Raw genomic sequence first — 23,663 nt, 5'->3', positions numbered from 1 at the left:
TTTTCACACTCTGTGTTTATACACCACACCACAGCTATTAATAATGTCTGGCTCTCCTCCACAGTGACTTTTCTCCTGACTTCCTCCCATCACCCCTAACAAATCGTGGCAGATGCCTGCCCCTACCCGAGCCTGATTCTGCCAGAGGTTTTGTCTTGTTAAAAGGTGGTTTTTCCTCCCCACTGTTGCCAAGTGCTTGCTCACAAAGGATTGTTTGTTTTGGGGATTTTCGCTCTATTATTGTAGGGTCATCATCTTACAATATAAAGAGCCTTAATGAGACTGTTATTGAGATTTGGCACTGTATGAATTAAATTAAACTGAACTGTCTTCCTCCCATCGCCCCCATGATTGCCTCTCCCTGAGCCTGGTTTTGCTGCTGGTTTCTTTCTGTTGAAAGGGAGTTTTTCCTTCCCACTGTCACCAAGTGCTTTAACATAGGGGGTCGTCTGTTATTGTAGACTCTTTACCTTACAATACGAAGCCCCTTGAAGACACTGGTGTTGTGATATAACCTTCACTTAATTTCTTCAATTCTATTTCAATAATACTTTAAATATGTAAAAATTATGTACATATATGTAAAATATGTAAAAATTGTGTATGTTTCTGTTCTGTGTCTTGTGTACTGTTTGTTTGTATATGTCTTTCTTGGTGCTGTTACACCCAAATTTCCCCTTGTGGGACAATTAAAGGATTATTCTACTGATTTTCTAGGTTAACCTCTACCTCTAAAACTGTGAACCGACTCAACATTGGGTATGAATCAGAATATGACTGCCTGTTCCGTCTCTGGTTCTCAGTGTACCTGTTCGGTGCAGTCATACTGCAGGCACTGCCTCATGTCCAGTTTACTGCCTCACCCTGGAGAGATGCACTGGGATGGTGGGACCATTAGGGGGCAGTATTGACACTTGCAATCCGTAGCAACCGTGCCACAGCATCTGCTGCATTGGGAGGCAATATACACCAATCATGTCTCAGCCAATATCTCTCTAAGGGATATTTGAATGCGAAGCACTTTGCAGTTTTCGAGCTAAGGTGACCACCATGAGTATACTAATCGGACATAAATACATTCCCCTTAGTCTGGTGTAAAATTCCACTAATTGCAGACAAGTTACAGTGGCCTGATGCTCTTTAGTGGCCAGTGGTATGCGAGGAGCCCCGGACAAAGTATTGACACACTGGCTCATTACGGATGATCTGTGGTATGTAGGGAGAAACCTATCTTTTCTTCACTTCCCCTTCATATTGATCTCTTCACAGGGTCCTCTCCCTCTTATTATCTTAAAAGCATCTCTGCAACACTGGGCTCAATCAATATTTCACAGCAGCTTTCCCTGTCATTCTGTTGTTTTAGTGGAAGGTATCTGAAGTTCAGCAAATACATGCTCTAATAATCCAGAAGAAATTCGGCAGTACTCTTTGTGAAGGCTACAGTAAAAAAGCCATCTGCTTGATGTGTGCTGTAGACTGTGTATTTTTTTGATATGGCGTGACGTTAGTATTCATAGCATTTCATATCTGTGAGGGCAGTCCTTATTACACAGTGTAAGAATACAATTAGTATATGCAGCAAAAAACCAACAAAAAAATCCTTTAGATGTGTTCTTTAGCCACCGAAAAGGACATTACCGCTGACATTTACTTCCATTTATACGCTTTTTCATAATATTATGCATTTTATAGCTTTGACGGTGCCCCGAGGCACCACTCAAAGTCTTCCTGCAGTAAAACACACTAAAACTGCTGATGCTGTAAATGACAGCAGCACACATATAATTCAGAAAAAAAAAAATCCAAGACGGGAACCCTCAATGAATTGTTTTTATTAACTCCCTCATTTAGAAAACACAAATGCACCAAACGATATCATACATGCACAGCTTCAGCATATCAAGATCAGCTGATGACTTTTCAATGTGAAAACGCTGCTGCCACGATCTCACGGAGATCACCTCGACATGAACATATTGAGGAGTCACGACAGAAAGGCCAAGCGTTGTAACCCAGAGCTGTAATCGTAAAGTCTGTCCGCACTTAGAAATCCAATGAAACTACTCGCACTTGTTTTAGGATCAAATTAGCCTTTTCTGAAAACCGTAAAGCTGTATTGGTATAAAAAGACAAAAAGTACTCCTAAATAATACCACTCGTATTACCCACTGTGCACTGGCCGGCTACCTTGTAACAGGTAGGTGTTTGTGTCACTGCACCAAAAGGCTGTGTGTGATAGCAGCTGCTAGGAAATGTTACTCTCTGCTCATGTATTTTTCAGATTCGGGGGTTTGACTGAGAATTACAATTGGAAGCAGCACTGTTTGGTTTCCCGGTTGGGGGACGTTGCTAAAAAAGCCAAACGAAATACATACACTATGTACAGCATCATTTATGAAGGCAAGGGAGATCTCAGCGCACCAACTTTTGATTTAGAAATCTCTGGCTCTTAATTGTTCTGTTAAAAACAACACTTGACCTTTGTGCAGAATCTTTAGGGGAAAAAAAACCCAATCAGTAACCATATCAAACATTAAAAAAAAGAAGAAGAAGATCAAAGTCAAACTCAAAACATCTCCACAGTACTGATACGTTACAAAACAGAGGTTGGCAATGCTTCTATGTACCCAAAGACACAAGTTGTTTTTTTTCAGTTCATATAATCAATAAATTAGCCAGAATAATGTATTTCCTGTGTAAACATCTGTTAGTCTAACAATGTCATTCTGCGATGAAAGAATGTATACAGATTAACCACACGTAGAGCCACGAAAACAACGAAACACGAGTCAAAGACAGCTTCAACACTCATCGGGGAAGTAAACCTTTACATTTAATGTGAGCTTTACCTGCAACATGCACCTGATGTGCCCTTGGATTTGGGTCCCCTTCTGGTTTTTAAATCTTACTTAGTCCTTCGCTCCGGGAATCTGCGTTAATTGGACAGACATTTCAACTCCTCCCTGAGTCAAACTCACTTTTTAAAAATCTCTACCTCCCACATTGACCTTGTTTTGCTCTCGTTCAATGTCCGCAATGCTTCAGTCGCACAAAGCTTTGAACCATAGCACAAGAAATGAGTTTAACCCCCCCTCCTCCCTCCAAATAGATAAATGGTTGTCTGAAAGCACTTGTCCATGATGTGGCAGACTAAGGTAATAACCGTGCACAATCATGCTCGTACACATTTACGCACGCACCTTTCATCGTGTCGTCTTGATGAGATTGTCCTGATTTAGTCTTCCCTAAATCCTGATATATTCGCCTTCTGTGAGTGTCATTAGTACCATTACTCCTATGCCCTTTCCCCACAGAAACCCCGCAGGGCTGCTGTAATTTATTAAGATGTTTTAATGTCTGCTAAATCTTGGCACACATCAGGCTTTCCGTTCATCAAGTCAGACTGTTAAATAGACCCCTGTGTCCTGCGCTGACACATTTCAGATCTATCCGCTTCTGCCATCTCAGAGCTATTGAGAGATGAAGTGAAGCAGGTCTGAATACCTGAGCTGCGGGGATTTGCTGAAATACATAAATAAACAATGACAACACGGACCACATAAAAAACAAACAAACAACCAATATGACTGACAACAAAGGACAAATTCACAGAGTATTAAAAACACAGCTGACCACACATTTAGCCAAATAATGTCTAAGCTGGTGGCTAGATTTCAATTATCAGACTGGCACAATTGGCAGCGCTTTAAACCTCTCGTCCCGACTGCAATGGCTGTGTGGTCCCAGATGGATGTAGAGTGGGGCTGCAACTGATGATTATTTTCGCTATTGATTAATCAGTCAGTTGTATTTCCCATTAATCACTCAGAAAACTGTAACAATGTATATCCCTCTTACTCAGAGCTCGAGGCAACATCCAAAGATTGCTCATTTTGTTTGTTTCAAAGCTCAAACATATTTGGATTTTCTTTTTCATGCCATACATTAAAGACATAAGAGTTCTGGATTGTGATTGGCCACTAGGTGTGTCTTCGTGTTTGGTAACTAGGCAGCTGCTTTATTATAAATTAGCTCATCAGCATTAAACTGGTTTGACAAAATAAGCTTCACTCATGGAGCTTTCAGTCGACATGAGGAGAAAAATACAGCTGAAATCTTCCAAACAAGCAAAAAGACTCCTTAGTATTTGTGTCATTTCTTTAAACTGTATTACCTTACCTATATAACTCTATCATAGAGATGCTATACCACCCTTGTGCGTGCATTCACAACAGAACCAGTGCCAGGCTCTGTTAGGAAAGAGCAAATTCAACCATGTCGGAAGCATAAGAATTTGTCTTTGACACCGCAGTGAGGTGTAAAATGCAATAATTGTCCAAGAGAGACTTTGAGTCTTTAACTGAAAGCACTGGTAATGTTTCAGTGTAAAAACCAGGTGTTTAACAAATAAAAATCGCGACAGAGAAGTTCAAACCCAGCTTACTTTCTCACCTCCACACGGCTGGCAAATCACAGCGTGAAGTGGGTGTGAAGTGATTGTTGATATTGTCAGTTTAGTCAGATAGAGAAATTTGTTTGTTTCGACTACCTGACGTGCCCCATCTGATGAAGTAAACAAATAAGTAAGCTTCAGAGGTGCTGGCTGTGAATACTGGACAAAGTCAAGCTGACGGTTTGCTAAGCTATGCTTACGCACTGGTGCCATTGTCAATGTGCTGACATGAGAGTGGTATCAGTCTTCTCTTTTAACCAACTGTGGAAATATCCATTTGAATGTGACATTAGACTCAATGACATTTTGCTTTGCTCCGTGCTATCAAAGGTCAGTAACCAGCGGCCTGTACTACAAAGCAGAGGATTTCTATCCAGGTAACTTCAGGTTAACCCTGGGTTTTCTTTACTATGAAGATGGTTCGCTTTTTATCGCCATAGTAACTCATGCTGTGAAGCTAAAGAAGCTTTTGTTCCATTTCAGCAACCAACAGGTATGAAGTCACCTCCTACTGATTGATCAATTCTCCAAAAACAGCATCATGATTCCTGAAACATCCCTCACATCTGTGGATAGCAGGAAGGTCTAAAGGGAAATCTTTGAATTTCCCTGATCAGCATCAGGAATAAATTTAACAATTTTATTGTTCTGAAAGCGTTAATATGTGATCCTAAAATCCTAAAACGGAGGAGCTACTTGACTATTTTTTATATTTATTCTTAACTCTCAGACCGTTAAACACCACCAGCGCTGCAGCAGAAAGAATAAAACCTAAAACTGTCTTTTAAACATTAATTAAAGGGAATATTCGATTATAATCCATCAGATTCTCCTGTGTTTTAATGATAGAGCTGTGATATCGATAATTCAGTAAAGTTACACAGTGGGCATTTTTTCAGTCCTGGCTTCAAACAGACTAAACGCTCACGCTTTTATACAGCGCGTTTAATACTAAACTACTGTACAGCGCTTTTCCTCACGCTGCAGCAGCTGTGTTGGTTTCAGACTTCATTTTCTTTTCTTTTCCAATTGCAGAGTTTTATCTTCTTTTCTCTGTGATTGGTCAAACGTGCAGATCATTTTGCGAGAACGTGCTGGTCAAACCCTGGGTTGACTTATCAAGTTGATGACCAGCTTACCAAGCGTAAGGATAACTGAATTCTGATACTGGAGAAATACCCGGAGTATGCTGAACTCACTTTGTAGTACAGGGTCCAGGCAAAACCTTTAGCCTAGCGAGATAAAGGAAATCCTGCATATTTCAAAAATTAATGTGAAAACAGGAAAGTGAGATTAGAAAATCGATACAAAAGTAACTAGATCGCCCTCTAATTTTGATTTCATATAGTGGTTTGTTGGCAGATCATTGCAATCCCATCCAAAGTTGAATACTGTGGAGGGAAATCTAATAAAAGGTACACCTTGCTGTGTTTTACATCTTAAACAACAAGTCTCACATCTGAGAAGCTGAAGCCGGTGAACATTTGTCATTTTCCTTTGATAAATGACTTCAATGACTGCTGTTTAAGTTCGCTGAAGCACTGGTGCTGGGAAAAAAGGAATTACATTGGCAGTTACACACCTCTGCCGGTACTACTGTATACAAGCAAATGTAAAATTTGTGAACGCAGAGCAAAGTCAAATCCATCATTCGGCAGGCTATAACTATAACTAGCGTGAGGCATTAAAATTTTTAGGAGCTTTCATGGTACATTCAGCTCCGCACAATCAAAAGATAAAAGGTAAATGGAGGACAACGGCACTATGAGGTGTTTTATGAGTTTCATCTGGGACACAACCGACTTTTAAAGGATCACGTAAAGATGGAGATGGCTGCAGTATGTTCTGAAACGCTAAGTACCACTAACCAGTGTCTATAAGTGAAGCCGATACAAGAATCTCCAAGGCACGGGCGCAGGTGAATGAACGTGTCCCTACTTTCTGATTTTGGAGAGGAGAACTGAAAACTCAGAAATACAAGGAAACAAACAAACAATCATAAACTTCTCTGCAGGGCTTTCTGCAAGGTTCACTGAGACCTTCGTGATAAGAAAAGTGAGGAATAAAATGTTGAGGAAAGCATGTAGCTATCTTAGCAATAACAACGAGAAGGCTGAAACTACTTTGGCACATGAATGGAAGTAAGGCATCTGTATCATTCTAGAGTCAAAAAAGAGTTGAAATGGAGCATTGTTCCCAACCAGCAAAAGTGTCAACACAGACTTATGTAAGAAAAAAAAAAAGCAAGCGTTTACTGTTAATTAAGTGTCTGACAGCACCACTCTTCTCTTGTGCTGCTGCATACTTGCAAAATAACACTGGGAGAAAAATATGCGGTACCTTAAAAAAATGCAAGAAAAGAAAAAACCTTGACCACCTTCACAAATTAAAGAAAACAAAACAAAACAAGAGCCAATAGTGAATGCTGAAAAACAGAGCAGAGTCTGTTTGTGTCACAACGATGACCTGAATGAGGATATTGCGATGGTGAGGAACAGGGAGAGGGGGGAGATCTCCACACTCCAGGCTCTGGAGCCACGGGCGCTCATACCTGGGAAACAAGAAAAACAAGGTAAAAGCACCGTGGCTGACATCCGTCTGAAATACACATTTCTAACCCAAAGTTTCAATTCTCTGCTCTGTCAGCTGCTGAGAATAACACGCTTAGGTTGTCAAAACATAAAATATGCATGCTGACGTTTCATGGGGTTACTTAAAATGTGGTGCTGGCTTTTAAGTGCATGGGTAAAAAATGTATTAGAGGAAGTGAGTGTAAAGGACCCAAAACACTGATGCAGTTTGCTTCAATCGCTGCTTTCTCACTACATAATATACTTGATAAAAATGACTCTGCCAGACAGCGCGTTTCCTGCTCCTCCGGGAATGATGAGGCCATTTAACAAAAAAAGCCATGTTGAATTCTACCTCTTTCTGTTTTCAGGGATACGACACAAAAGTTCAACAATGCAAAGTAGCATTTAGGGCAGGGGAACAGCCCCCGCTGGAGTCCCACAGGACACCAATAGCACCTAGCCAAAGCAAGTCTGTGACAGAGATGGATTGTGTTGCATATTTCAGCAAACTATAAGCGCAGAAGAGCACAAGGGAGGTGGGATGGGGCCTTGAGTAAGGGTGGGTCAGGGGAGGACAAAATGTCCCTGTCAGATTTACAGTGTTAAGTGACTTTATTTACAAAAATGGGCAAAAAAGAAAGAAAAGGTCCCAGTGAATTCATATGTCAAATTTTGGCATTTGTCTATGTTCCTCTGGAGTATGAGAGCAGCATATTTTAAAGGGAAGGGCGTGAGGAAAACTCAAATTATTCTTTCAGCCTTCAGTTTTTGACCATTTAACCACTGCAACTTCACAAAACATGAACACCGAGCTTACTTAGCTGGTGAATTCGTATGGGATCTGATGCCGGCCCTAGTCCTCCTTCACTCAGTGTCTGCACAAAGATGATGTACTCCTCATCGTCCTCAGGGAGGGTCAGCTCTGCTGTTGCGTTGACCGTTGTGAGTGTGATTACCTCTTTGTGTCGCTGCCTATGGTATGACAGCTGAAAGGGGAACACAAACAAGGTTGTAAATATGTTTTCTAACACCATGACAACTTCAAACGCATAAGCTTCGTGGTTACCCAGTGTACCAAGTTCCCGTTGTTGGATTATAATATTATTTTATGCCATGTTAGACCCCTAATTAAAGATTGTGAATTATTATGTAGTTTTAGTTTGCATTATTCTCCTGAATTAGAAGAAGGTGATAACTATTACATTTGTTAAACTGATTTGAATTACATTAGACTGCTGATTTATTGTGAATGAATGATATTGTTTTATGATGCATTATACTGCTGAGTTATAAGAAATACTGTTCGCAGAAAGTCATCGCCTTATTTGTCTGATTGTCTGAAAGCAACTGAGAAAGTAAAACTCACTTGATAGCCCAAAACTTCTGATTCTGATTCCATTGCCACCACAGGTTCCCAGTAAACAGACAGCTGAGAGCCCATTAGGTTCCATCCCACATTCATTGGCGGCTGGGAAGGTGCTGCGTGATATAAAAATTATTAACAATTTTATATCAGTGCAGAAACATTAGTGTCACATTGGTGTATAATCCCAATTTCAAAAATTTGGGACACTGTGTAAAATATAAATAAAAACCAATAGTGTATTCACAATAAAACAAGGCAAACATAACAGATAATTAAACTGAGACATTTTAATATTTCATAAAATATAATAGCTCATTTTGAATTTGATGGCAACAACACATCACATCAAAGTTGGGAAAGTAAGTGATATTAAAAAGAAACTACTAAACAGGTTTATGAGCAACAGGTCAGTGACATGACCGGGTATAAAAGGAGCATCTTAAAGAGGCAGAGCTCCTCTAAAGTAAAGTAAGGCAGAGGTTCATTGATCTGGGAAAAAAAGTGTGTCTGCAAATTGTGGAACAATTTCAGAATGATGTTTGTCATCTGCAGTATATGATGTCATGAAAGATTCGGGGAATCTGAAGAAATCTCTGTGCGGAAAGGATAAGGACAAAAATCAACACTGCATGCACGTGATGTTCGTGCCCTCAGGCAACGCTGCACTAAAATCAGGCATGATTTAGTCATGGAAATCACAGCATGGGCTCAGGAACACTTCCAGAAATTGTCTGTGAGCACAGTTTGCTGTGCAGGTTAAAGCTTTATCGTGCAAAGAAGCTGTATGTGAACACGATCCAGAAGCATCTTCCCTGGAAAACTGTTCTGTGGTGAGACAAATTGAAACCCGAAAATCTTTCTGCAAAACACGGACACTACGTCCCCAGATTAAAAAGGAGAGGGATGATCAGTGATGGTATGGGGCTGCGTTTAGTGCCCATCTAGTACAACCGGAAATTAAATATGCGACAAACAAGACCCAGAAGTGTTGAGCACCACGAATCTTATATCAGACAAGAATAGGACAACATCAGTCCAGCAGCTTCTCTCCTCAGCTCCCAGACATTTATGGGCTGTTGTTAAAAGAAGACAGGATGCTACACAGTAGTAAACATGGCCCTGTTACAACTTTTTTGAGACTTATTTCTGCTGTCAATTCAAAATGAGCTAATATTTTTTCAGTTTAAACTTTTGAAATGACTTCTATGTTCTGCTGTGTACTAAATATGAGTTTATTGGAATTAGCTAACCATTGCATTCTGCTTTTATTTGCATTTTACACAGCACCCCAACTTGGTGAGATTGAACAACAACGATTTTATTTCACTTAAAGGATAACACAACTTTAAAAAGATTGAATTAAATACTATTATTATATGACACTAATCTTTGCCCAGTTTGGAAGTACAAATAAAGTGTGGATAAAAGCAGAATGGAACCAGTTCACTTTAAGGTGATTTGCTTTGCAGCTTCAAAATCATTTTGATGCTACACTGATCTGTTAAATGGCAGGTGGCGTCTGTTTAATCCCCACTCCCCCGACTACATTGCCCATTTTGGCAGTTAGTAAATTCAGTGAGAGGGTAACACCTCCTGGGAAATGCAAGTTGCCAAGGATAATAAAGGCAAAGCCCTGCAGATTGTGACTACTGAGGACACAAGGCCCTCGTCAGGGGACTGACAGATCAAGGTCCGGTTGCACAGAGTCAAGAGGAAGCAGTGTGCTTGGAAGCAGAAAAGATATAAGCGGGTCAGGCTGATGACTAAGCTAAAGGCTAACAAAACCATATTGGCTATTCCTTCGGGGGGGTTTTGGAGGCAACTTTTGCTCACAGGGCATTAAATCAGACCTGCTTCAGCTCTTGTACAAAGCAAACTAATGGTGTATAAAACAGCTTTATTCGGGTTAAGCACGCTAATCTGCCTCCTGCTGCTGACTTGAAATTGTCGGCATTGAGATGAAGACTCTGTGTTTGTTACATGAACTGTTGCTAGTCTTGTGTTCCAGCACGTCTCTAACCACTGCTCAACAAATCTTCATACTCTGCTTTAAATCGAAACTACTATGTCAAATGTGGTAAATGAGATGACTTAGTGTTTTTGAATAATATGTGATCATTGTGAACTTAATGTGTTTTTAAAGATTTGCAACAGGGCAACGTTTGCCACTACATCTCCTTTTAACAACACTTTGCAAGCATTTGGGAATAAAGGGAGGCGGCAGTCCTAAGAAAGATATGTTTTTTATATTTTTTGCATTAAATAGAAATCAACTGCTTGACAGCTCTGCGCCTCGATTATTTGCTATGTGATAAAATATGCCATCAACCTGGGAGGGACCACATATAAAAATGAGTCTATGTGGTTAAATCTGGAATATTTATATGAATTTAAGTGCTCATATAGAAGTACAAGCTACTCACGCTATGTACATGGACAAGCATTTTTTGCATGCAGTGAAGAACCACGTCTATTTTGACTGCAGTGATACCCGAGGGCCTGCAGAGCATGGTGCTATCCACACTGGTTTTCAGCCCTCTTCCCCTGCACACAAAGATTTCTCTGGGTTCTCTTAATCTTTTAATATTTTGTCCCGTCGATGATAAAATCCCCAAAGGCTTTACAATTTTACACAGAGTGATAAAACCCTCCCTATCTTTACATCCTCTCTGGGACTTTCCTTTTATATTTTTTTGATCTAACTTTTTTGGCACGTGTTCCTGTGAAAAAGACCATATTTTTTCACAACAATACAATCTCTCCGATTTAGCCTTTTATATTTGCATCGTTATCCTTTACATGCATTCTGTTTTTGTAACGCTGCACTGCGTTACTGGACTTGTGTGACTTCTGAGGATGCGGACAAGTTTCAACACATGCTAGATTTCCCCAGCATTATTGGAAACGCTAAGAATAGACTTCAATTAAACCACTAACTGTTTCCACCTCTCAATTCTAAGCAGTGTAGTCACAAAAATCAAACCCTTGAGCAGCAGTATTGTGTGCCGCAACTTACGTGGCTTTTTTGTGGTGACATTGATCGCAGGGAGGAATGGGCTAGTGCCTGCTGTATTGAAGGCGCTGACTGTTAGGAAATACTGTGTATTTCCTGCCAAGCCACTCACTGTGGCCGAGGTTTGGTTCCAAGGCACTCTAACTTTCCCCATGGTCTCTGGTTTAGTGTCATCTTCCCAGTAAGCCACCTATTTTCAGAAAGAGAGCATGTCATTCGGGATAGAAGGCTTTGGCTTGGAGCAAAATGTGTACATCTATTCTTTATGTGCTTTCTAGCCCACGTGGCATAAAAGGATGCTTGCAAATACGCTACATTTGATGTCTTGAAAGAACTGTGATAATTTTAAATAAAAGGCTTTGATTGTATTCTCTGAAGAAAGATCACAGTTTCCAGCTGGATATTTGATATCTCACATTAGAAATCCTTACAGCTCCTAGAAACGGTTTAAAATGTACATACATTTGAACATAGATGAATGATTAGTCTCCTCACTGATTAATTAACATATATTAATTGCCAAAAAATAATAAAAATATTCAGTGTAAAAGTGTTTTTCCAGCAAACGCCAAAAAGAGAAAAGCAGCAAATACTCCCAAGTGTGGAGCAGGGAACTATAAAGCCTCTGTACTTAATGACTGAAACTATTCATTGATATTAAATTGCCAATCAATTCTTTTGATTGTTGCTTGACTATCTAATTGTTTCAACAATATCTCATGGCTTTGTAATGTGGCAATATTTTTTTCTTTAATGGAAAGCTGCCTGATTAAAAATGGCTTTTAAACAGTTATGCTACAGATCGAGTGCCAGCAAAATGTATTTAAAATAAACGTAAGAGATTTTTGTTATTATCCAAACCATTAGCCTGGAAACAAATGATCCCAAATGAAATCCTTTTTTAGCAGTCATTCACTTTCCCGTCATCATTATTCATCTAATATCATAGAAGCAGCTCAGATATAAACAGCAAAAAAAGATGGAGTTATGGAAACAACTTTGACTTTATTGAGCAAAAGAAAAACAACATCTTTCATTAAAGCCCTTTGATCATCCTGATTATTCCATCAGAGGTATGTGGACGAGGCAATCAGGGTGTCCTAGTTTTAAAGGTAAGACAGGATGAAATCAGCAGTTCCTGGTTTGAAGTGTAACAGTTTAATGTTTTACTCAGAGGAAAGTAAAAACACACCAGACCCTGCTGTGCTGTGCTGTGCTCCATGCATTTCCAGTGTAGCATTTCCCAGTGCCGTGACACATGGCCCGATATTGCTATCATGATATCCCATGAATGACAGCAACATGAAAAGGCATGTGGCCAGGCAATTTTCTTTTGTTCTCTTGAAAACGCTCTGACATGTTTTCCTGTCGTGTTGCCACAAAGAACTGTATAATTTTGGCAATAACAGTCGGCCAAGTGAAACAGCCATTTCCATGGCGACGCAGAGTTTGGAAGTGATGGTTTTGAGGTACAACAGGGGTTGATGGTGAGCATTTGAATCGTGTTGCTTGTGAGAATGTGTGTGTGATTTCTATTTCCATTTAAAAGAGTAAAATGTACCTCATAGCCCAGAACCCTTTCAGGGATGAAGGAGAGAGCCTGCCAATTCACCTCAATCTCAGAGGCTGAGACACTTCTGGCCCTAACTCCCGCTGGCTTCTCACTTGGCTCTGAAAACAGACAACGGGAGACTGAGCTGTGCCGCCGTCTTCCAAAAGCACAGAAACGAGCAGAACAAATCTCTTCAATTTTTACATTTATAACTGTGCGCATTCTTTTGATCTCTACTCAGATGAATCATCACACACAGGTGCTGCTGGTAAATTGACTAACACTACACTACACACAGAGACACCCCCCCACCCCACCCCACACCCTTCAGCATACTGAGAGGTAGCACAGATCTAAATGCCAACCAGTTTTTACTGTGGCGCAGCATTTTAATACAGCGGTGATATTTGAAGGCAATCTGCTGGTTCGTACATAAATATGTTCCCATGATTTTGTACCTCGTTCATATAAAGATATTTCTGCAGATTTATTTTGCTGCGTGTGTTTTTATCTACCGAGCACTTTTAATCCAATCCGATAAAAAAACAAAAAAATCTACTTTGGGGGGCTTTGCACAGATTCCACTCACGTCCACTCTTTTACCTGTCTCCGCAGAGTAGATGGTGACCACGGGGCTGAAGGGACCCTGTCCTTTGCTGTTGTAAGTGCCAACCTTAACGTGAAACGGAGAGAAGGGCGCGATGCTGTCGTTGCGATACACGTAGCGCGACGCGCCAGGGGCGGAGGTGGCCACGTGAGTCCAGCTAGCTTCTCCGAAAGCGCGGAAAGCAATGATGTAACCAAAGCTCTCACCATTCTGTAGTTCTTCGGGAACAGGCTGAGAGTGAAACACAAAACTATAGTGATATTAAAACATATACAAACCACTCACGTTCACACCACAGCCGGGCTCACGCAGTCACCACCGTCTCTCATAATGTCAAAAAAAGTGCATGACCCACAAATTGCTTTCGCAACCCACCTGATGAAATAAAAGGAGCAGTAAAAATGCCATTTTAAAACCTTGCGCTCATTACCGAGCATCCGTGCAGCTTTTAAAATGAAAAGTTATTCTGTATATAATGAAATGGGAAATCTCCAATGATGAGATAACATAGAAAGTAATGACTTGTACAATGCCTGCACTGTTATTCTTCCATTCGACTCCTTACTGCTATATTTGAGCATTGTAGATTAGTCTGAACAGTAATTCATCACAGATCCGAGACTCACAAATGAGAATATCTGTCAGATTTACTTCTCTGTTGTATACGCTGTCGCTGCCTTACATGCAAGCAATTTGAGAAATTACAGCGACGACAGACTCCCATTGACCCCAAATTTATGACACCCACAAGCAAAACAGAGCAGGTGCTTTGGTTTAGCGAGGAATATTTAGAACCTCGTTTAAGATGAAAACGACACTGACTCCGGGCACTTTGAATAACAGACTAGAGCATAAGACTGATGATTTACCTCCCACGTGATAACCAGTTCATATCTGCTTCCACCACCTCCACCCACATCACCTGGCACTGCATCTGGAACTACAAAACACAGACCATGATCACATTTCAGTATAAAAACACATATATATATAAAGCCACATAAAGGCAAGTTACAGCACAAAAAGGGAAATCAATACGCTGTACCTGCATCCTCTGTCCTGGTCTTCACGGACACTGGGCTGGGTTCTCCGACACCAACGCTGTTTTTTGCCAGTACCCGAAAGTCATATTCAACCCAGGCATTGAGGTCCACCACGGTGGCTGTCAGTGTGTTCCCATCGATTATCTCCGGGACTAAGAATAAAAGCAAACATTGCAGACGGAAGGTCTTTGCAAGAGCTGACAGTAAATGATTTAACTGTCAGCCCTGCTGTGTACAGCGGCGTCTTCCTTGATAGTAACACTGAGGGATCCAATGAAATGCCAATAAAAAAACTACAGCCATTGGCTTGAAATGTGCAATGACATTTGTTCGCTACTTCGGTACAGCACAAACAGCTACAGTAAAAAAGCTGACTCCTTGTGGTGTTCTCAAATGTCTATCTATCCATTCATTATCTTCGTCTTGGGGTCTGGAGCCTATCTGAGCTACGCTAGGGCCAGAGGCGGGGTACACCCTGGACAGGTCGCCAGCCTGACGCAGCTTCTCAGCATACAGCTGCCAATGTTAGACATCATAAGTGATTTCTCAGTTGTGTTGATCTCCAGTGTTTTCTCTCCTTTTAGCTTTGCTTTGCTCTCAGCTAATTCCGGAGGGAATTTAGATGTGATTTTTTTCCCCACCGCATTAACCAAGCAGTTGTTTTTTTGTCTTTACACCGTTTTTACTTCAATTACAGGACTGTTTAGCCATAATGAGATTGGATAAAACCAATAAGAGGGAACTAAAACAGGTGCAGTCCAGAAAACCAGAACAAGCTCTGTAGTGCTCAGAAAGTTCTGTGATCAGCATTTGACTTCGTCAATTCATCATGCCCCTTTTTTGTTACAAACAGTTGCAGGATTGGTAAAAATTTGATTACAGGAATTTTACCGTGAAGCAACTCCTACTTTCTCATTTAGGTCAAACTTTTTTATATAAAATCTGCACAATATACTTTTAAGTTAAACTCAATTGTCTCAAAAAAGCCTCACACATGCAACGATCCCCTATGAGCAAGCACTAGTTGACAATGGGAAGGAAGAACTCCCTTTTAACAGGAAGAAACCTCCAGCCGACCCAGGCGCAGGAAGGGCCGGCCATCTGCCATGACTGGTAAAAATCTGCCTTTATGCTCACCCCAGCTGATTTATTGTTATTATAACTGTTGTTATTTATACTGTTTATTATTATAAGCCTTACCCTTTTTAAGTAAACTAATAAAAACAACTGCAGTATATGCATTCAACCTTTTCTAGACACCTGGACCCAGATCATTAAGAATGCAGAAAAAGCCTGGTATTTGCCTTTTTCATATAAACTCCCATTTATAAGAGACGAATAAAAAATGACAGCATGTGCACCTATGTTTAAGTTTTCCCACATAAGTACAATGTAAAATGTTCCATTTAATGGAATCTGGTCAAATGAAATTTACTTGATTGCAATGCATTGAGTTTATACCTTAATGATTAATTACTTGAATGAATAAACCTTTCGTTTTGTGCATCTCAGTTGCATTTTAATCAAAATTATTGCTTCATGTTTACTGAGGGTGAAGAACATTTTTTGAGAGTGTTACATTTTGAAAACTTTAGGAAAAAGCTGCAGCCGTGCGTAATGACTGTCTGTCTTTCTGCAAACTCCTCTTGCCTCTGGTCTGTAGTGCCTTTTCTTTCTTTGTTTTATTTTCTGTTAGGGTCCTTTTACTCTGAACTTAACAGAGTTGATAGCTTCAGTTCTTTTTTCCCATTCAGTGGGTTTGATTCTGTTTGTATTTCCAAAGCTGAGGGTAGCAAATAAAACACATTCCCTTTTCTCCACTTCTCAGATGAGTGTCTCAGTTTCACATTCAGTGAAATTGCTTGTTTGCTGCTTTGTTTCGTTGCTATGTCCAATAACTTCTGGTGGAAATGGCAATTTTATATGCAAATGATGTTTTCATCCATTCATGGCTGTTGATGGGAGTAGAAATTAGGCTTGTGTAGATGCTTCAGGACCAAGCTGTGACAAAAACAGACTTGACTTGAAAAGATGAAAAGGACGCTGGTGTTGACTTAGCATAAGTACACAGAAGGTCATCGAAGTGGCTAAAATGAAAAAGCAATAATGAAAAAAATACGGAGCCACCAAAACCAGCCTCATCTCTTTATATTTTTCCTAAGTAGCCAGATTTTCTTGTCATTTTTAAAGTGGTCTTGAACAACAGCTCCCCAGGATTTCAAAGCTCTCCACTGGACACTGGCAGATTTTTCACTCCTTTTTAGTTCAGACCTTGCACCTGACCATATATATGTTTTTTGTTTGTTAAGACACTTATCACTAGCATAAAAAGCCACCTAAATCAAGGAATGAACCAGTGTTCTACAGACAACTTGTAAATTTTTTATCGTTAGATAGTTTGTTACCAACAGACTGTCATAAGAACACATAATTTGTTCTCATTTCTTTAGTTGAATCTCCAAAAAATGCCAAAGATAACAGTTTGACAGGCATCAAATCATATTTTTTGCAGCAACAAGGTGATTCCCAAAGTGCTATTAGCTGAAAACTTGGCATATGTCAACGTGGTGTGCAGAGTGTCCTTAAAAGGACACGTGGAAGACAGAAGAAGTGACAGGCCTAAGAAACTATCTACAGCAGACGAACAGTATCTGGAAATCATGCCCTTAAGGAATAGGAAAAAAATCCTTCAGCTGATAGACCTGAGAGATGCATCCTGCCCTTCAGCTGATCCATCTGATTAGTCCAGATGATTTTGTTTTGTACCAGTAAATAGTTGGTTTTCAAACACATGAAGGTCTCTGTGTGGTGTTTGAGAAAGAGAAAGAGAAAGAACTAGTGACCTAAGTGACTGTGTGATAGTAATATTATAATAGTAATTGTTTAAAATATTATTTGCAGGTATTTGATTCATTGAGATATTATTCTTATTGTATCTCTTATATTTCTACTGTTCAGCACTTTGGTCAGCCTTGTGTGTTTTTAAAGTGCTATATAAATAAACTATGATGATGATGATGATAACAGGCCGCAGCAAAGCTGGTGCCAATCCCTGCACAGATCACTGGTACATCACAGGGCCAACAGTTCACACTCTTACATGATCTAATACTTATTTGTCTTTCCTGAACAAGTTTGCTCTTAAACTTAACTCCACTCTTGGAGTGTGAATCTTAATCTGCATCTGCTCAGCTCTGTTGAGAACAGTGTTGGTCAAGTTACTTGAAAAAAGTAATCAGTAACCAATTACCGATTACTTCCCCAAAAAAGTAATCCCGCTTCTTTACTGATTACTTATTTTCAAAAGTAATTAATTACTTAGTTACTTAGTTACTTTTTAAAAACACGATTTACAAGGTGATAAAGTGATAGATGTTTCAGTCCAATTCTACTTTTTCTACATAATCCATCATACAAAATGTAATCAAATGGAAAAGTCCCTTTTTAAAATTTGTTTTACTAGTTTTAATCTTTTAACTTTATGCATCAAGCAAAAATTTAATTATATGCCACATTCTCTGACTGGAAGAAATTTGTTTAATATTTAAACCTATTTTCTGCACATTCCAGCACATAAAATAATTTTTTTGTGTGTGTTTACACTCACTCTTTCAAATAGATGCAAGTAAAACACAGCAGAAAATAAATAACATCAAAGATTAGCGGTCCTTTTGCTCTATTTTCACCTGTAAAGCAGGAGTGGCGTAGGCGGAGGTTTACCCTGGTGCAGGTGTGCTGCAGCGGTCAGTGGAAGAATCCGCGAGTTTCTCTGTGAATTTCCCATTACATGGTAGCGCACTTGGTGCTTGCTTGGAAGTTTAGGGGTTTTTTTGCTGTAAAAAGAAGTTTTCTTCCCACGCACAACGGACACTAATGTTTTTGTCACTTTTTATGGAATCAAACTCAAAGTAAGGTCAGTACTTCCACGCTTTAAACGCTACATGCTCATACTCTCTCCCGCACTCGATATATAATCCACTGTTGATCTGCACACAGCTGTTGTTACGAACGTCGCACTCGCTTACGTCACTGTCATGAGACATTCTCGCAAAAAAATCACGGTTTTAGTAACGCAGTAACGCATCGTTACTACGGGAAAGTAACGGTAATCTAATTACCGTTTTTGCAATAGTAATCCCTTACTTTACTCGTTACCTGAAAAAAGTAATCAGATTACCCATCTCTGGTTGAGAATCATTAAAGCAGTGGTTGGGACTTCTAATCAGTAAATCAATCAATCAGTTAAAACAGATTATTATGGACTTAAAAATCTTATTTGGGTTTCTTATGTACCTATTTTCAGTGATATCAACTTTAACACCAGGAAACTAACCAGGCATATAATTCTTCTTTTCTCTATATTTGACAACAGCATAATAAAACTGGAAATGTTGTTTTTGGTGCGCCACCCCAATATTTTTAAGGGCTCCCATATGGCCACTCCTATGAAAAAATTCTGGAGGCATCCCTACAGGTCTTATTGAGACTCTGCAGGTCCAAATTTGACATTTTAGGTTCAAATTGTCATCGATAGGTAAGAAGGAGGTCAACAGTGAGTGTCTATAGCCATCTGCAAAACACAGTGGAGCTTTATCTTGGGGCTTTATTTTAGCCAGTGGTGTTGGCGATCTTGTCAAAAATTAATTGAATTATGAACAGAGAAAAGTAAAATTTTGAGTCACCATGTAATACCACTTGGAAAGCTGATTGGCTTTTTGCACTTGCCATTGCAGGAAAAATCATACCTGGATTGAAAAACACACAATGAAACAATATCATTTATGGACTGGTCTCCTCAGAACCCCAACAGTGAAGCAAGTGTGGGATCATCTAAAGGTATCTAACATGCAAAGAAGAGCTTTGAATGTCCTTCAAGAAGCCGGAAGAGCTATTCCTGGAGACTACTTAAAGAAATGACAAGAAGGTTTCCTTACGAGAGGCGATCATACCAGATATCAACTTTTAAGCTCATTAGAATTGTACAAACTGTCTTATTGTCACGGTTCTGGGTCGTTCTGACCCAGCTTTTTGAGTTCTTGTGTTTTTATATTATGGTTTATGTTTTGAGTCCTTTGTTGTACTGTGTTTGTTATTTCCCTAGGTTTCAGTTATGGTTATCATAGGTTATTTCTTAGGTTTTGTAATATGGCTTCCTATGTTCTGTCTCCCTAGTTGCTGTTAAGTTTACATGTCTAGAGTTCAGTCAGTGTGTTTCCTGTTTTACTTTGAAGGTCCGTGTCTTATGTCAGTGTTTCTAGTTTTGCTTCCCTTGTCTCGTCCAGCCTGATTACTCCCAGCTGTGCTCTCCTTCTGTGTCTCATTCCCTCGTTATCCCTCAGTATATTTAAGCCCTGTGTTTCTCTTTGTCAGTGTCATAGTCTCCCTCATGGCTGTGTTTTCCTGTGTGTTAGTTATTCATGTCCCTGTTTAGTTTTGTTATATTTTTTTACATTCTGCAATAAAGCAGCTTTTTGGGTTTAATTATTGTGTGGTGAGTTTTGCGTTTGGGTCCTTCTCCTGCCTGCACACAGCCGAAACATGACACTTATATATTCATATATGTTTCCAATTTTCTCAACAACATATGAAAGAATCAGTGATCGCTCAACACTTTTGCACAGTACAGCAGCAAGAAGGACCTTTCACTGTCTTGACTAAGAACATGAATCCGCACCATTTCTACCCTTTTTTCTAGCTGACCCCATACTCTGACCCACCTGCCAAGAGGGGAAGCGAAATAACAGCATTTCCCTGTGGACATCTGTGAATTATGTGAATAATATCTCATGTGCTATAAGATGAAAATTTATCGTCAAGTAGTGTGTCACCTGTGTTAACCCTCTGCCAGCCCACAGTGAAGGGAGTTCGGGTTTGAATGAGGTAATTGGTGATGGGGCTGCCGTTGTCTCTGCCGGGGCTCCACGCCAGCTGGGCTGTACTGTCTGTCACCTCCTCCACCGTCACTGAGTCTGGAGGGCTGGGAGGGCCTGGCTCAATCACAAGAACAGATATTGTGAGGTATTCGCACATGCAGAGGCACAGACGACGCTACAGAATGTGGACGGAAATGTATATACTCGCACGTTTTGCAAGGAAAACATGACATTTAGTGGCATATAAAGGAGAAGCACACACACACACGCGTCGGCCAAAATGATATCGCTATATAGCCTTCATATCTTTCAATCAACATCAGCGAGAGAACATTCTGAAAAAAGCTTTCAGCTGAGAAGATGTAATGCCCTTCACAAAGTATTAAAAGTTAATTCAAGATTTATTCTCCAATATTCACCCAACTTGTAATCCTTCCCTTTCCCTGTAATCCTCCCGGTAATTGATCGATGAAACAGCAGACCTAAGTGGATGCAGGGAGTCAAATTAAAAGGTAAAAGATGAAAAAGGGGCCTCACAGCCCCAAGGAAACAGAGTTTTATCATTTATTTTTATTATCCCACCAATTAAGCGGTGAGATGTTTTACTTTAGTTTCATCTGCGGGTTCCTATTCTAATGAAGGTGTCAGCTCATCAGAAATAATAGACCACTAGAGAGCTGTGAGATAGACCGCAGAATAATAACGCCCCTTGCTCTGCTCGCACTCCCCACCAGCTCTGAAGTGGTTTCTAATCTGAAGCAAAATATACTAATTATTAAAGTGTAGCATGATTATTTTAGTAAACAATCAATTGTCTGGAAGCACAAATCCTTTTGTTTTCATATCTCCTGCAGCATGTATGCATATGTCTATGTATGCAAGGATATATTGGATTAAGCTGAGCAAGTAACTGCTGAGCGACATCCTTTTGTTTACTGAAGCCTTGGACGTTACTGACCTCATACATTTGGCCTTAAAACCGTGGCTTTAGAGATATTGATCTCTGTAAAACTCATTAGTGGCTATTGATGAAAAAAAAGCAACTTTAATACACTGGCCTCATTAATACATATTAATAGGACACACAATCAAAGATCAATTCCTTATCCTCTTAATTACATTTCATTGGCTGAGGCAAGAGGCTCCTGTCAGTGTCTCGAGGGTGTTCAAATAATCTGTTATTAATATGGACAGACTATCTGAACTTTCATTGTGAACTTGTCTGAGGGAAAATTAATAACCGGCTGTATTTATTGACACTGGCAATATTATTCCGATATCAACCAAATATTTCCCAAATTCTCAAAATGTGCTGCAACACGTGCCAGAACTAAACAAGAGCATATCATAAGCGGGTTGAAATAACAGTGTGAAAACACATCGTTCTGAAGTGTTACATTGACTGTCATGAGTTGTATTTCCCTAAAAACTATCTCTCGGGATAATGATGATGATGGTGGTGGTGCAGCTGTCAAACAAGCACAAGTGTTCCCCAAGTGGTTCGAATGCTAATGACTGTGATATTATCCTTATATTGTGACCTTCTCCAGAGCCACCATCACCACCCAGTGGAGTGTTTGTGAGGCATCTAAAACGGGGTTTTTTTCCACACCCATTGTGAAAAACAAGAACCCAGATGATCACTCAAGAGTCTTTGTGTCAGGAGCAATTATCATTGACCTTCAGCGCTGCGAGAGGAAAGGAGCGAAACCCAATTGTAAATAACACCCTGCAAAATTATCGAGCCGACTAATATACATGATTGTAACAATATGTTTGATGCCAGTAATGCCAACGATCACTGTTACCACGATCGTAAACGGCCATGCGTGCTGCTGCAGAATCCCGGTGAAAGGTCTTGCTGTTGTTTGTCTTAACATTAAAATAGATTTTTCTTTTTTTTTAAAGAACATGCAAATGCAGCCACTGGGGGAAGCTGGCTATGCTTTCATGTTTCCTCACCTTCCTCTTAAATTATACAGCCACGCAGAATGGTTTGATCTTATTTGTCAAGGTTTTGAGCTATTTATCTCTAACATTTCGGCATCCTTCGCAAAAGACAGGGGAGTGAATTTAAATTGGAAGAAAAAACTCTTTAAAAAAACATAAAAACAAAACCAAACAGCAGATTCAATCTACCCCGATGCTTTAAATATTGCTCACAACATGGGACAGTGTCTTCAGACAAATTAGTTCAATTAAAATCAGGGACAGACAAGGACAATTTCTCTGGGAAGATGAGAGGTGGCAGACAGTGCATTTAGTTGTGAATTTTATTTAAATAATTGGTTAATTGAGGTTCTTATTCTTTAATTGCCTCTTTGAATGATTAAAAAAAAAAAAGAACTGTGCTACATTTCAAATGTAATGCGAAATAATCTTTTTTATAAGTTCAATAAGGGAGCCTCTGCTCCTCCTTACTGATTTGGACTATTACTACTATTTTTTTTGTCACTTTCATTTTCCCACGCTGTCAAAATCAGCTCTTTCTCAATTTCAACTCACTACTTTTGCCCAATTAGCCCGGAGACACTGTTCTCACTCTGCCTGTCAGCAGCCTGTCTATCACAAATGCTTCTTCCATTTCCACAAGTTGTCCAGGGTATCTTAACTGAACTCCTCTGATTACTCTGCTCCACCATCAGCAGGGTTTAGTCCTGTCACTATCTTCCACTTTCATCTGAGCCGCCGCTCTAAAGTTCTTATTAGATTTGATCAAACTGTAAATACTTACACCAGCGAGGTACATTTCCTTTCCTTCCAAAGGACCTCTTTTCATTTATCAACACGTAGCTACAAGCTACAACAGTTTGAAGACAAACACCTAAACTGCCAGACATCCAGAAAGGCATGTTATCCTATATTTCCCCCCCAAAAACAAAGACTAGAAAAAATCTCAAGTACTAGCATAGACATGTATTATGATACTCTATTGATACAGGGACACTAAATATCAATATTTTATTACATAAATCTAAATATTCTGTGAATACTATATGCAAAAGGGCTAATTTCATGCACTAAAATCTTGAGTTAATGTTAGCCATGCTTACATCTAAAAATTAACAAAAGCAGCCGCCAGGTGTTTGTTTTGAATTTTCTTCACATTCTGGGACTGATTTCAGCTTCCGGTGACTAAATGGTTGCACAGAGCAATGTTGCACACTCACTACACATTTTGAT

The 23,663-nt window shown here is 39.7% G+C and overlaps 1 protein-coding gene across 3 annotated transcripts in view; it reads right to left on the bottom strand.

Moving 5' to 3' along the window:
• Nucleotides 1–3: 3 nt before the first annotated feature.
• Nucleotides 4–23,663, bottom strand: part of cntn3a.2 (contactin 3a, tandem duplicate 2) — a 46,185-nt gene continuing 22,525 nt past the window's right edge. For 2 of the 3 annotated variants that reach the window (XM_085146489.1, XM_085146487.1), the window contains 9 exons: nucleotides 20,436–20,594; nucleotides 14,610–14,759; nucleotides 14,434–14,504; nucleotides 13,561–13,795; nucleotides 12,967–13,076; nucleotides 11,409–11,595; nucleotides 8,393–8,505; nucleotides 7,844–8,012; nucleotides 4–7,004 (listed from right to left, as the gene is read on the bottom strand). In XM_085146489.1, the coding sequence (XP_085002615.1) occupies nucleotides 6,907–7,004; nucleotides 7,844–8,012; nucleotides 8,393–8,505; nucleotides 11,409–11,595; nucleotides 12,967–13,076; nucleotides 13,561–13,795; nucleotides 14,434–14,504; nucleotides 14,610–14,759; nucleotides 20,436–20,594 (1,292 nt within the window). In that variant the 3' untranslated portion in view covers nucleotides 4–6,906. Of the gene's footprint in view, nucleotides 7,005–7,843; nucleotides 8,013–8,392; nucleotides 8,506–11,408; nucleotides 13,077–13,560; nucleotides 13,796–14,433; nucleotides 14,505–14,609; nucleotides 14,760–20,435; nucleotides 20,595–23,663 lie in introns of those variants that run through there. The other variant, XM_085146488.1, reaches the window with a different exon arrangement.

The sequence above is a fragment of the Neolamprologus multifasciatus genome, chromosome 20 (assembly GCF_963576455.1).
Source record: "Neolamprologus multifasciatus chromosome 20, fNeoMul1.2, whole genome shotgun sequence".
NCBI classification, from domain to species: domain Eukaryota; kingdom Metazoa; phylum Chordata; class Actinopteri; order Cichliformes; family Cichlidae; genus Neolamprologus; species Neolamprologus multifasciatus.
The sequence above is the reverse complement of the archived record's forward strand: the minus strand, read 5'-3'. Positions and strand labels throughout refer to the sequence as shown.